This window comes from Mus musculus, chromosome 11, assembly GCF_000001635.26.
Source record: "Mus musculus strain C57BL/6J chromosome 11, GRCm38.p6 C57BL/6J".
NCBI lineage: Eukaryota > Metazoa > Chordata > Mammalia > Rodentia > Muridae > Mus > Mus musculus.
In genome coordinates this window covers 84422431-84435572 of record NC_000077.6, presented here as the reverse complement: position 1 = coordinate 84435572, position 13142 = coordinate 84422431, and the positions used below count along the sequence as shown (strand labels likewise).

The 13142-nt window shown below is 46.2% G+C and overlaps 1 protein-coding gene across 5 annotated transcripts in view; it reads left to right on the top strand.

The window, feature by feature from the left end:
• Aatf (apoptosis antagonizing transcription factor) overlaps positions 1–12717 on the top strand; it is a 90729-nt gene extending 78012 nt beyond the window's left edge. For 3 of the 5 annotated variants that reach the window (XR_388498.4, XR_003949482.1, XM_006533789.4), the window contains one exon: positions 12554–12716. Coding sequence is in view for 2 of the 5 variants with exons in the window: in XM_006533789.4 (XP_006533852.1) it covers positions 12554–12617 (64 nt within the window). In the remaining 3 variants the exon portion in view is untranslated. Of the gene's footprint in view, positions 1–2629 lie in introns of all 5 variants that reach the window. The other 2 variants (XR_388499.4, NM_019816.1) reach the window with 2 other exon arrangements.
• Positions 12718–13142: the final 425 nt, after the last annotated feature.

Below are 13142 nucleotides of genomic sequence, written 5' to 3'. Positions count from 1 at the left end.
TGGACTGAAACGGGAATGTACTCGTTAAAGAGAAAGAGCAGAGCTTCAAACAGAATGTTAACCCACACTATGCGGGTTACCGCATCCCCATCTTGTCCCCTGTGGAGTATTCTTTAGTTAGTTAATTTTTACTGATACAAATTCTTTTCTCACACTAGGAATTTTTGTCTTGAAGTGATCTATTTAAAAACCCTTTTTAAATGCAAAGTAGCCCAGCTGAGTTCTCCTGTGGGAGAGTTTCACTTGGGTCCTGGTTTAAGTGCTTTTGGGACACTTTTGTTAGTGAAAGTTTTAGGTGACCCTGGCATGTCCTATGTCCAGGAGGTGTGTCTCCAACTCTGAGGGAGACACGAGTGTCTGGCGTATTTTTCTGAATTGAAAGAATCTGTGTGCCTTTGCACAAGGCTTACCATGAACCTGAAAGCAAGTACCACTTCTCCACACTCTTCCAGAGCAATGCTGGAGACAGCCAGCAGGGGGGTGGGGGGGATGAGGAAAGCAGGCGTGGGCTGCCACTCTGTGTCAGTCCTGGCTTCCCCTCTGACTTAGAGGCAGAGGTCTTTCTAAACTGGTCATGGACTTTGAGTACAGTTTCCCTCACCTGATGTGAGTGCCGACCACAGAGAGTTTACTGTCGTCAGTAAGCTTCCATAACCTTCCGCTGCCTTTTGCTGTCTATGCTAGCTAGGCCTTTGGAGGCAGACTTTAGAGTTGTGAAGTCTTGCAATGTGTGGTGCCTTCAGGAAGAACATTGCAAGCCCCGGGGACATGCTGAGAAGGGGCCCATGGCGAAACTTCACTAACTCTGGTTTCTGCTCTTGGCAAGGACAGGCTCTCAACAATGACAGTCAGCTGGTACAGGCCTGAGAAAAGTGACATGGCTGTGTTTGCTGCCACTTCTAGGAGGATTCTCCCTCCAGGTTGACTATGGCACTGACACTCTAAGTGCAGGTTATTGCAGTTTTCTGTGTAACTTACTTTTATTACAAACATGATGGCAACATTAACATTTAGAATTATTTGGTTCCTTTACAAAAACAAAACAAAAAAAAAATCCCAAGAAATTCTTAGTAGGAATAGCAGCCTCAACCTCTCCTCCAGAATAAAACCTCATCTTTTGTACATGTATAAAGCTGCTGGCATGAAACAGAAGGCGGGGACCCTTCGATGATGAGTGTTGTGTGCTGAACGTATTATTGTCTTACATCTGGAGTTTAAGAAATGTGCAAATGTAAGCCCATCTTGTAAAGTGCTTTGTCAACATCGCAGCCATGTTGCTCCTGAGGTGCCTTGGTATAATAGAATTCCTACAGGCAATTTGTCTTCTGCTTGCCATTTTTGTGTATGGTATGCAGCCTACATTCTGTGTGCAGGCATGTTCCCCTCTCTCCTAATCGAAGCCCTGCCCCCAGCCCATAGCCACCCCCTGCCCCATCCCCACCCCACATGCTTTCTTAAAGCTCTCCTGCCCTACGGTGCTGCTTTATTCAATGGAATTGGGCACTGGTCTTGATGAGAGATTGTGCTGTAGCTTCACAGCATTGAGAGAGCTCATCTGCTGTGACCTCAGGAAACACTGTCCTTACAGAATTTTCTGTTGGGTAAGAACTTTAGGCACGAATGGTTAAAATGCAGATGTTTTCTCTGAGGCTTCTTATCTCCTAAGAAGACACAGGTTATTCTGACAGGTGAAACAAGTCCAGGCAGATATGCAACACTGATCTAATCAGCAGAACACGAGCCCCGCTCTAACTGGTGCTGCCTTTACCAGCGTCATTAAGGGTTCCCATTACTCTTTTATTAGCCGCTCCTTCTCTTCCTTATCAGATTGCAGAGCAAACATAACTCACGGCAGTGATTTGATCTCTGTTAAAGAGGATTACAGCTTTGCATTAACTCGGATTGACATAGTTTATAATTCACTTGTTGATACTCGGGAGAGTGTTGCCATGTGCCTGACCTCCCCTGGCAGTGCTGAGAGGAAAGGACCCCACAGATCATCGTTAAAGATGTCGCCCAGCACAGACAGGAGATCCAGGCTTTCCTTAAGTAACAGCAGAGGGAATAGTAGAACACTCTCAAGTTCAAGCCTAAGACTTGGTCCAGACTCAAACCTGGGTTGAAAATAAAACATTACTGTTGTGTCTTTGTTTTTCCTATTTGGGGCTGTTGGCCTCTCACACTAGAGAATTTGAACCGTCAAATTGAAGTTTGGTTCCAAGTAGGAGGGGGTGATAGAAGTGCATCTTCTTTCAAAGTCTGGCTTTGTGGCTGCTGTTTTCATTTCTGCAGCCAGGTTCTCGGTATTTCCTCATAATTTAAAATTCTCTCTTCTCCCCAAAGGGTCTTGCATGTTTATTAAAGTGGTTCTAGATCTTAAGGATTTGTTTTAAAATTATTATGATATTCTAAATGTAGCCTCTTACAGATACTGCTTTAATCACAGCTAAAGTGGCTTGCAAGTGTGTAGCTAAGCTTTCAACCTTTCTCTTGATTGGCCATTCACATATATTATTAATGTTTCCCATGGTGATCCCCAGCTGACATCAGATTGCTAAAATGTATAGATCATTTTTGTTTCTCCGTGATGCCCTTATTTGCTCTGTTTTTTCCACCTGGTTCTGATTAGCAGGGAAATGGCAGTGAGGGACATGATCATCTCCACCCTGTTGTGATCATCAGTGGATGGCACTGAGGGACGGTGTCCTTCTACTCACTGAGCATCGTGTCAGACCAGCATCAGCCTTCATCAGAAGGCAGTGGGATAGTTGACATTATCTACAGTTTGTGATTAAAATTCTAAGTCATGGAGTAATTAAATAACTTGCTCAAGTTAAAAGTTGTAAAGTAGAGCGTCTCAGAGTGTAGCTGCTAACCGCTGCTGCTGCTGCTGCTGCTGCTGCTGCTGCTGCTGCTGCGCTGCAGAGTCTGTGGGAATAATGCAGTATCTCAACCAAAGAGAAAGCATTAGTTTGCCCAGAGTAAATCTTTTCTCTTCTGTAAAGGGACATTTTCTATATAGGAAAGCTGTGCTACTGACTGTTAACATTTTAGTATGAATCACCGAATTTCCCAAACCTGCCCTGTGGTTATTCTGCCTGGTGCTGGTGCCAAGGCCTAGACCATACAGTGGATACGATACTAGGGATCTCTGGTACCCAGCCTTGGTTTAGGGGGTGTTTGAGTCATTTTTACTTGGATGAACCTAGGGGAAAGACCGAATATCACTAATTTTTCTACTGTTTCTTGAATTTTGTGTTCTGTTGGTTTCTCTCTTGACCATATTGGCTGTGGTTTTTATACCAGATTGGGTTTCTGCTTGCCTCCTACAAACTGCTGGTCATTGTGGAAACAGGCTCTGGTGAATAGTAAAAGCTATGGCTGCTTTTAGAATTGTCTCACTAAAAAATAAACTGTAGAATGCATTTGTTTGCATATCACTGAAGACATAATAAACCTGGACAGCTCCTGTTATTTTTATGTTGTCATGAAAAGGAAACATAAGAGAAGGGGCATCTATGTCCAGGAAGGTGTCACTAAGCACTCCTGGGGTGAGGCCCTGAATGAGCCACAGCTGCACCTTGTGTCCTATCCATGGCTTCCCTCTGGGAAGCAGAGCACTTTATAAACATTAACTCTTTTTACCCTCTAGGCACCTCCACTTAAAAGGTAAATAAGGCTGAAGGTTCTTTCTTCTCCAGTATAGATGAGGAACGCCATCCAGGGAGAGAAATGGGTTGAACAGAGGCTGGCTAGGTAGGGTCTAGATGGGGCCCTGGTGTTGTCCTGGGCAGTTCTCCTCTCTGCTTCTTAGGGCAGTGGGGGCTGGGCCTTTGTGTGGAGTGTGAAATGCTGCAGAGACGAGCAATTGTTCTTCAATGCTTTGTGCTCTTTCATAAGAAAGGAGAAATCAATACACATTTTCTCATACACGCACATGGCAGCCATCCGCCTCTCCTGCAGCTCGATCCTGCAGGAGGAGATACAGCTATGCAAGCCAACAGGACACACCGGCTTCCAAGAGAAGACATGAAAATTCCTCATCCTACATTTAGCAGTAAGCTCCCTAAAGCTAGTCATAAAACCAGCTGAGGCCAGCACATGGCTGACTGCAGGACCAGTCACTTCAACCGGAGGGAAGACTATGCTGTAAGGTGGAGGGTTCTTTGAATGTGTTCTGACAGGAGGTATTCCTAGCATAGACTCTGTTCAGAATCTGGTTTATGGAGAAGTTCTTTGAGGGATACGGTTCGAAAGTAAAAAGATGAAGGCAGCAATTTTTACCTTTTCAAATTGTATCTGCATTATTGTACAGATAGTCATAGATCCAGGCATAGCAGTTTATGCCCATAAAATATCAGTAGTATTCTAGAGGCTGAGGCAGGAAAATCACTATAAATTTAGTGAATTTATAGTAAAGGCCAGTCTGAACTACATAATGTGTTCCAGGACAGTTTGGACTGTACAGGTGGTCCTATCTCAAGTTAGTCTTGTTTTATTATTGTAAAAGATGTCATTGATCCCTGGAATTCAGTTACAGTTTCTGCCACCAAACAATCCAGAGTAGGGTATGAGTTTTGCCACTGTAAACAGAAAGATGGTGTCAGTTAACAGAACAGCTTTGCATGGCAAGAAGGAATGCAGTTGCTTCTCTCCAGGGTGGTGGCTCTGGAGACTGTGAGTACACTTCACACAGCAGAGGCCGAGAGTGGAAGCAGGTGAGTTATCCAGATGCAAGAGGAAGGCTGAGAGTGGAGAGTGGAGGAGGAACCAAAAGACAGGCAAAGCAAGATGTTCATTCATGGAGCCTGGCCGAGTGGGCCCCAGGCATCATGGCAGCAGCACCAGTGTGAACACCTTGGTGTGAATGCCAGTGTGAATGCCTGGGTACCAGCTTCATTCACCTCCCCTGATACTGAGGAAGTGAGTCACATCCAAGCGGTGAAGCACCCCTGGCTCATCATAAGAGCCATGGAAGGGGCAGCTGTTTGAACAGGAGCTTCATCTTGCTGAAGCCAGCAGTCATGAAACCATAAACAGAACAGCGGCCAACTCTATTGCCAGGATCACGGTGGCCTGATGTTAATATTAAACATCCCAGCAAGGCAGAATGCCTTGTGCCTAGCTCCAGAATAAAAATAAATAAAAATAAGAGCAAACCCGCAAACCTTGATTAAAAAAACAAAACAAAACAAAACAAAACAGTGAGGTGATTTGTTGTCTTTCCTTTGTGAGGCCATTTGTCTTCTCTCACATCAAATCTGTTATAAAACAGTCAAACTGTGAAAGTAGAAATCATCCCAGGAATATGGAATATTAACACACAGGCGCAGCAAGAAGCAGGTCTCCTTTTGTCTGAAGACACCCCGACCCCAACAAATCTAATAAGGTAAATTATTTTTCTTTAAAAGGATGTGAAAGCTAGTAGGAGGAATAGTAGAAGTTTTGAGTATTTTCTGTCTTTGTTAGTGTGGAGTGAATCTATAAGGAGAAAGCCTTAACAAATTCCCACCTTGTCCCTCTTCCCTCCTCTCCTCTCCTCATCTTTTCAGATCTTTTGTTTGGGGCCTGACCTGCTTCTTTAAACATTTATAAATCTTGAGTCTGTCTGATCTTTAGGTGACAGGCCAGAGGCCACGTCACCAACTGTAATTTAGAGCTGTGGGGCTAAAGGCATCTGCAGGGGTTTGAAGGACCCAGTTCTGACCTGACTGAGGGAGCACACTGGAACAGCCCTCCTCAAGTCTCCTTCAAGCTCTGGGAGGGTGCTGATGAGAGCAGACAGCCTGGGTAATTTATGGGCTCCTGGTCCCCTTTGAAATGAGTCATATACTGCCACCTTGTGGTAAATTGGCACATCTGCAATTTGCTGTCTGGGATCATTTTGTATCCAGACCCTGATGATTAGTGATACTAGAGAGATTCTCTGGGTCACTTAGTACTTTGCTAGCTTGATCCCACTAAATAGTTTTCAGGAATTTTTTTAAGGGAAAAAAAAGACACACAGAAGTTGGTCTGTGGGAAGCTGCCCTATTCTTTTTGCTATTCCCTTTGTCTTATGGTGTGTAGGTGTGTGTGTCTGTGTGCCTTCGTTTCTGGTTTGGGTTTGGCTTGGTATGAAATCTGGGAAGATCAGAAAGGAAGTCTTTGAGCCACTTCTGCTGGTAGGAGAAAAGGGGAGTCTATTGACTTCCTTAGCTGTGTGCAGAAGTTATATATAAGCTTTCTGCCCTGTGAGTTGTGTTATTGAGAGCCAACCGTGAGGTGTGTCAAGATGGCCACTTGTCCTTCATACCTCTGTGAAGGAGACACGGCTTTGTGTTCTAGCAATAGCATTTATGGAGGATGCAGTAGTTTCGCTGCTGAAGAAGCTGCCATTTTCTCGGCCAGAATGGGAGCTAGCTCTGACAACAGGTTGCAGCGATTGTGCACCATTACAACTGCTACTGCTGTGCTTGCTTTTCTGTTTGGATATTTAAGACAGCAGGCTGATGTCTCATGATTTTTTTTTTTGTATCTACAGAAAAAAAGCAATTGTGCATATCCGTTGCCCTCTGGCTCACTCTGCTTTCTGATAGAATACAGGTGATTTACTGGAAGGGATTCTCTGTTTAGTGCCATTGGCACCTTCCAGTACGTATTTAGAATGCCAGAGCCTATTAATAGAGTAGAAGAGAGCAGAACTCTGAAGGTAAGGGATGTCTGTGTTCAGAAGGTAGGAGGTTAGCCCAGGATGTGACTCAGTGTTACAGTGCTTGCCTGAGGTATAGAGGGCCCTGATATGTTCCTGGCTTATGCACACAAATGTGTCGATGGAGTCCTCTGTTCACTCCATCTGGACTACACCAGCAATGCTGTAGTCGACACAGTGCTGGGATTGGCACAGAAGGTCTGAAGGCCTTACCTGGAGAGGCAAATTATAGGCCTTGGGTTCAGCATACTGCCAGGAAGATTTGCAGAGGCAGTGGAGAGAACTGTGGAACTGTTAGTCTGCCATGGGGCACTGCCATTCACTTTCCTTCTGTCCTGGCCAGTGGGTTAGTCATAGAACGGCAGAGTTCAGTCCCTGTGGGCCTCTCTTAGGTGGAATAGTTGTCTGGACAGGTGACTGAATGTAGTTGCCTTTCTCTTCTTTTTTTTTTTTTAAGATTTATTTATTATTATACATAAGTACACTGTAGCTGTCTTCAGATGTGTCAGAAGAGGGCATCAGATCTCATTATGGGTGGTTGTGAGCCACCATGTGGTTGCTGGGATTTGAACTCAGGACCTTTGGAAGAGCGGTCAAGTGCTCCTATCCGCTGAGCCACCTCACCAGCCCTGTGGTTGTCTTTCTCATCTGACTTCTCTGATATTCCCTGGTGTCTTTGTTGTTGTTGTTGATTTGTTTTTGTTTTTTAGGATTTTAAAAACGTGTATAAAATAAAAAATGTGAATCTGCACATGTGAGTGCAGGTACCTGCAGAGGCCAGAAGAGAGTGTAAGATTCGCTGAAGCTGAGTTTGTAGGCAGTTGTGAGCCACCCAAAGTGCGTGCTGGAAAGTAAGGTTGGATTGTCTGTGAGAGCCGTATGCACTCCTAACAGCCACTGTCTCTCCAGCCTCCTGCTGTGTCTCTGTAATCCTCAACAGTAACTAGTAAGGTTCAGGCTGGCATTCAAACACTAATTTATCATACTGCGTGCTGTATTTGAGTCCAAGGATTATCCATGTCTGTATGTGTTTATAAGCATCCAAAAATACTAAGTAAATTGTTTTCAGAACACAATAATGAAAGGCATTGTTAGTGATGCTGTGTTTGGTCAGGGTACCATCAGCACAGTGCACTTGTCTACACAAGCAACCAATGCGCTTGTCTACACAAGTAGTCCCCACCGTGTCTGCTTGGAGCCTTCTTGCAAGGTTTTAAACGATCTGGACTTTGCTCATCATGACACTGGGGGAGTTAAAGTTGTTAGTCTTCTGCCTGTGTGCGCTATCACTGTCCCTGCTTCTTAAATGCATGTAGAGGGGCACAGGCTGCCACACGGTAGTGTGTAGTGTAGGGTCTGCAGTGTGCAGAGGGGAATGAAAGGTGGTCAGAGTGCTTTCCAGATGTGTCGTGGGTGTTAGGGTTGTCCGAACCCTGGAGAAGCGACAAAGGAGCAACTTTCACATTAATCAGAGGCAGTTATGTATGTAGGTTTGCAACTGTCTTTCTCTTCTCTCCTTCCTTCTTTCCTCTTGCTCTATAGCCCAGGCTGGCCTGGAACTTGGGTTCCATTTACCCTAGCCTCCCGAGTGCTTAGATCATAGCATAGGTATGTGCCACTGTGCCTGGTGCACATTGTGCCCTTACTCAGACTGCTTTGTTGAAGGATGCATTTGGAGGACACGAGGTTCTCACTTATAGAGAGACCTTGATGTGTTTTAGATGGTGGACAGGTTTTTCTGGGGATCTGTGGGTCAGCTGCTTTCTTTGTGCTGCCCACAAGAGCATGTAGGGGGTTGGGGTACCTTGGAGCTTGGGGTTTCCAGGCCAGAGTAAGACGAGCATGGTCTTCCAGAAAGCAGATAGGAGAATTCAGATCCAGATGCCGCAAACTACTGACCTAGCAAATTGAAAGCCCCACACAGGCCATTTGCAGGTTTAATAAGCTGCGTTCTACTATTTGCCCAAATAGCATGAAAGACAATGATGTGTGCTGCAGTCCTGTGAGGAGTGCACACCATATACTCAAGGCCGTGGAAGTCCTATTCACCAGTGCTGCTTGCATGCCTCCCTTTAGAACACACGCAGGAAGACACACCCTTGTTCACACATGCACATGTGCACATACACTCTGCCTCTATGGAAAATGGCTGCTACCTCATGAGCGTTTTTTCCCAGTAACAAGGTTTATGATAATATAGTAAAAATATTAAATTAGAAAATGCCTCACTAAGGGTTATAAAACCTTACTACGCTAGAGATAGGTAATTATCCCCTCTGCAGCCTAAATGACAGTTTAAAAGAAATAAAAATGTTCGTCCTCATTACTTTTGTACGTTGTAATACAGGGTGAGTTAAATTTTAATCCAAGGAAAAGTTCCTGCCATAGACCCTCCCACCCCAGGTCCAAGGCCTGCTAATTACTCTGTGGCCCGTGCTGTGTCATTTCAGCGTTTATACGTGTTCTACAGTGGACATTGCCACTGGCCATTGAGAGCAAGGGTATGGAGATGAGGCAGGGAGGCAGTTCAGACCTTAGGTCCTCATCTTCTTGTGATGTGATAGGAGCAGTAGTCTGTATTTGAAGCAATGGCTCACCAAGTTCACTGTGCAGAGCCTTACAGGGACAGCACTGCAATGCTCCATGTGCACTGGAGGACTAGAGGGTCAGGGTGGCCGCCTCTGCTGCTTCACTTCTGGTATCTTCTCCTTGCAACTCCCACAAGTTGTCCTCCGACCTCCACATGTGACCAGGCATGAACACACAATAATAAAACAAATAAATAAAAATGCTGCCCCAGAACATACCACATGGCAGCTTAAAATGATGGTCTCCTGCAGGCTGGGCTCTGGCTCTGCACAGCAGTCATTCACTGTGTCCAAGCTCCAGTGTGACTGGAGCCCTGGGGGGGTTTAGGGGCGGTGCTGCTCTAGGCAAGGAGGGCCCGGGGGAGGGGTTTTACTGGGTGTCTTGAGTGAAAGGCATGGGAAGGGGAGGGGGGCACCCTGTCTTCCCTGTAAGGCTGTTCTAGCGGACGAACAGGCGGAGCAGAGGGCTGGATTTGCTTGCAGATGTTTACATTGGAATAATCCTTTCTTCACTCAACCTGTCTCCCTCTCTATTATATTTTAAGAACAGAGGTGACTCAATTTCCCAGGTTACTTTGCTACAAGCAGCTGCGTATGTTTGTCAGTTTTGCGCACTGAGTGTGAAATGATGTTCTTTTAAAATACAGGTTCAACACTCACTCTGCTCCTGACATGGAAACCCTCAGAGGACAGTAACTGCTGCCTTTGGCCAATGCACTGTGCTGCCGTTGTGGAGCAGAGTGGAACCATTTGCTTGGGGGCAGTGATGGCTTTGTGCAGGCCAGCAGGGTGAGGCTAGGAAGATTAAAGCAATGCTGTGCCCTGCATCTCTCCTCAGCCAGCATCACCTTGAAGTCACGCTGTCCTTTTTTGTCATGGCAGCTCTCTCCTTGTTTAATTTTGTTAGTTGAGATGGCTAAGGAGGCTGTGTTGGGAATCTGGCTACAGTGTGAGGAGTGAAGCTGGGCTGGGCTGCTGGGGATCCAGAGGGGCGGCCTGTGGTGTCCATTTGCATCTGGGGTGAGGCCTTCGGCTCTGTAAGGCTGGGCAGATGCTTGGAGCTAGAGAACCATGGGAATGTGCGTGGGTCAGGGCTGGCAGTCTAGGGTAAGGCTTCCAGCAAATTGTTGTGACTATAAAATGCCTGTGTAAAGCTAGAGTCCCTCTGCTGTTTTCTGACCATAGTTTCTCTGCCTGTGCATTGGCCTCACAGGACAGCATTCTGGTTTTCCCCTGCTTGCCTGCCATTGCTTTGACATATCCTGAGAGCTGGGGTTCCCATGTTAGTGTCTCACTCCACAGCTACAGCAGGATGAGTGCCGAAAAGCTGAGCCGCCCGCAGTCATGGCAGAGGCTGGGAGGCCACCGAGGGTTAAAGCGACATACAACCCTGTTAGAGCAAGACAAATCAACAGTTGCAAAGATGGCTTCTGTTGCATCAGAGTGGCTGCTGGGAGTCCTCAGACAGCAAGAACACCTTCAGAAACCCATTTCTTAACATGATAGCAGGCTAAGGGCTAGATCTGAAGATGTCAGTCTGTGCTGTTCCTTTGGGATGTGGACAGAGCAGATGTGGGCCCTTGCCTCAAGTGTGTCTCCTGAATCTCAGGGACTCTCATCTTGTGGGTCTGGCCTGTCTGAACTGTGAGCCACCTCCTCCTCCTCCTGCAAGGCAGCTCTGCTTCCCGCCCATGGTTCTCCTGACAAGGCGGCTCCCCACCAACTCGCACCCTTTGCCATTTCTTAGGCTGAGCTAAATGTGTCCCACAGATGTAACAGCAGTGTAAGCTGTAGTGATTATTTGCTGTATTTCTAAAAAGAGACATTTTATTTTTACTTAGGGCATGTGAGTTTATGCCTGAGGACGGTGTCAGATCCCTGGAGCTCGACTCACAGGGTTGTGAGCTGCCTGACAAGGGTGCAGGAAAACAAACCCTGGGCTTTTGGTTTTGTTTTGTTTTGAAGAGCAGCAGGTGCTCTTAACGCCCAAACCATCTCTCCAGTCTCCATCATCGTGTTTTTAATGTACACATTCAGCTATAGAGCTGGGCATAGTGGTGCATACGTGTAATCCCAGCACTTGAAGAGCAGAGGCAGCAGGATCCAGCATATGAAGCCAATGTCAAAAATAGTGAGACCTTAAAATACAGTAGGGCGGGTGTGTGTGTGTAGGGGGGTGACCCAGCTGATAAAGCTCTGCTGTACAAAAAGGGCTGTGTTTGACCTCTGCACTCGCATTCAAAGCCAGGTAAGGGTACACACTCACAACCAGCACTGGGAGGTGGAGCCAGGAGGATCCCTAGAGCGCATTGGCCGGCCAGCCGCAGCCAGAGAGAAGCCCTGTCTCAGGACACAAAGTGGACAGTTCCTAAGAAAAGTCCCCCCCCCCCCCCACGACTCGCTTTACTTCATTGCTGTGGTCTATACATCATATACTTATGCACACGTATGAATCCAGGCTCATAAGAGGTCTCAGGAGGATGCCAGGCACCTTCTCTTGCTGAACCTAGATAGAGTGCATGGTTTTCTGGCCTGCCTGCCTATCCAGCAAGCCTAGCCCCAGTGACCCTGTCTCCACTGCTGCCTACACTGAGGTTCCTGAGTGCATGGGCTTGTCACACGGGCACTGCATGTCTGAGCTCGGGGCTGTGTAGCAAGCATATTACCCAGTGAACCGTCTCCTCGGCCCAATAATGTTAATTTTTAAAATCCAACTTTAAAAATAAATTAGCCAATTAAATTATTTCTTAGACTGAGATTACAGCAAAGGGTGTGGGGGAGGGGAAGAGCCCTGGCTCTGCTCTGAAGCTCCGCACACATGATCGTAATTGGGATCTTGTTGCTGGGTCATTTCCATTGTTTTTCAAGTACTGCCAAGTCCCAGAAATGTATGAAAACTAAATTATATCCCCTACATCCCATGTCTGATTGAATCCTCTCGTTGCTTGCCAGTCTCATATATCCTATTAAAATATTCAATCTTGTTTTCTTACTTGAAGAGCCTGTCTGTAAAGGGCAAACTTATAGAAAACTCATTCCCTGGAGACAGGGTATCCAGCCACACTGCACTATTTACATATCTCACTCTGTGATTGGCTGCTTCTGGGTTTCTTCTTTCCCTTGTATTTGTGAAGAAGTGCTCCGAGATGTGGTTCTTAATTACATGGCTGTGTTTTCAATTGAAGAAACAGATGAAGGTATTTCCCAGCTTCTTGGTTCCTTTTTAACCTTGAAAAGTTAAGCAGCGTGTTAACCAGTTTGCTTTATGTCCTAGGACGGAGTTGTTTCGATCTCTTTTCGGCCAGCTCAACCCTCCTGATGCAGACCGTGGGAAGTGACAGTAGCATCCTCTCAGGCCCGACCTCAGCACAGGACCCACCTGCTGCCTCCAATAAAATGATCAAAAACTACAATAAACCTTTTTTTTTTTAATCTGTTGTCACTGTCTTCACTGTGAGTTCTTGAGCTGGAGGGGGTGGTTTAGAGTTAAATTGCTGAAAAGTCATATGTTTTTCTAGTTATAGTCTCTTCATACGCTATAAACCGTTATTTCCTGTCCATTCTTCCTTCCCTGCATGCGCACTCAGGTTGTTTCCACATCTGGACTGTCGTGAGTTAACTGGGGTCAGCTGACCTTCACCTGCTGATCTCCAGTCCCTTTGGCACTTTCAGAGCATGGACAGCTGTGGCAGGCCTGCCCGTCTGCCCGTGTGTGTGTGTGTGTGTGTGTGTGTGTGTGTGTGTGTGTGTGTCTGTTTGTCTGTCTGTCTGTCTGTGTCTCTGTGTGTGTGGCTGTGACTGTGTGCGCATGCCCCCAGGACCTAACAGGCTCTGAGCACATGTTCTGTTCTCCACCTTTTTTG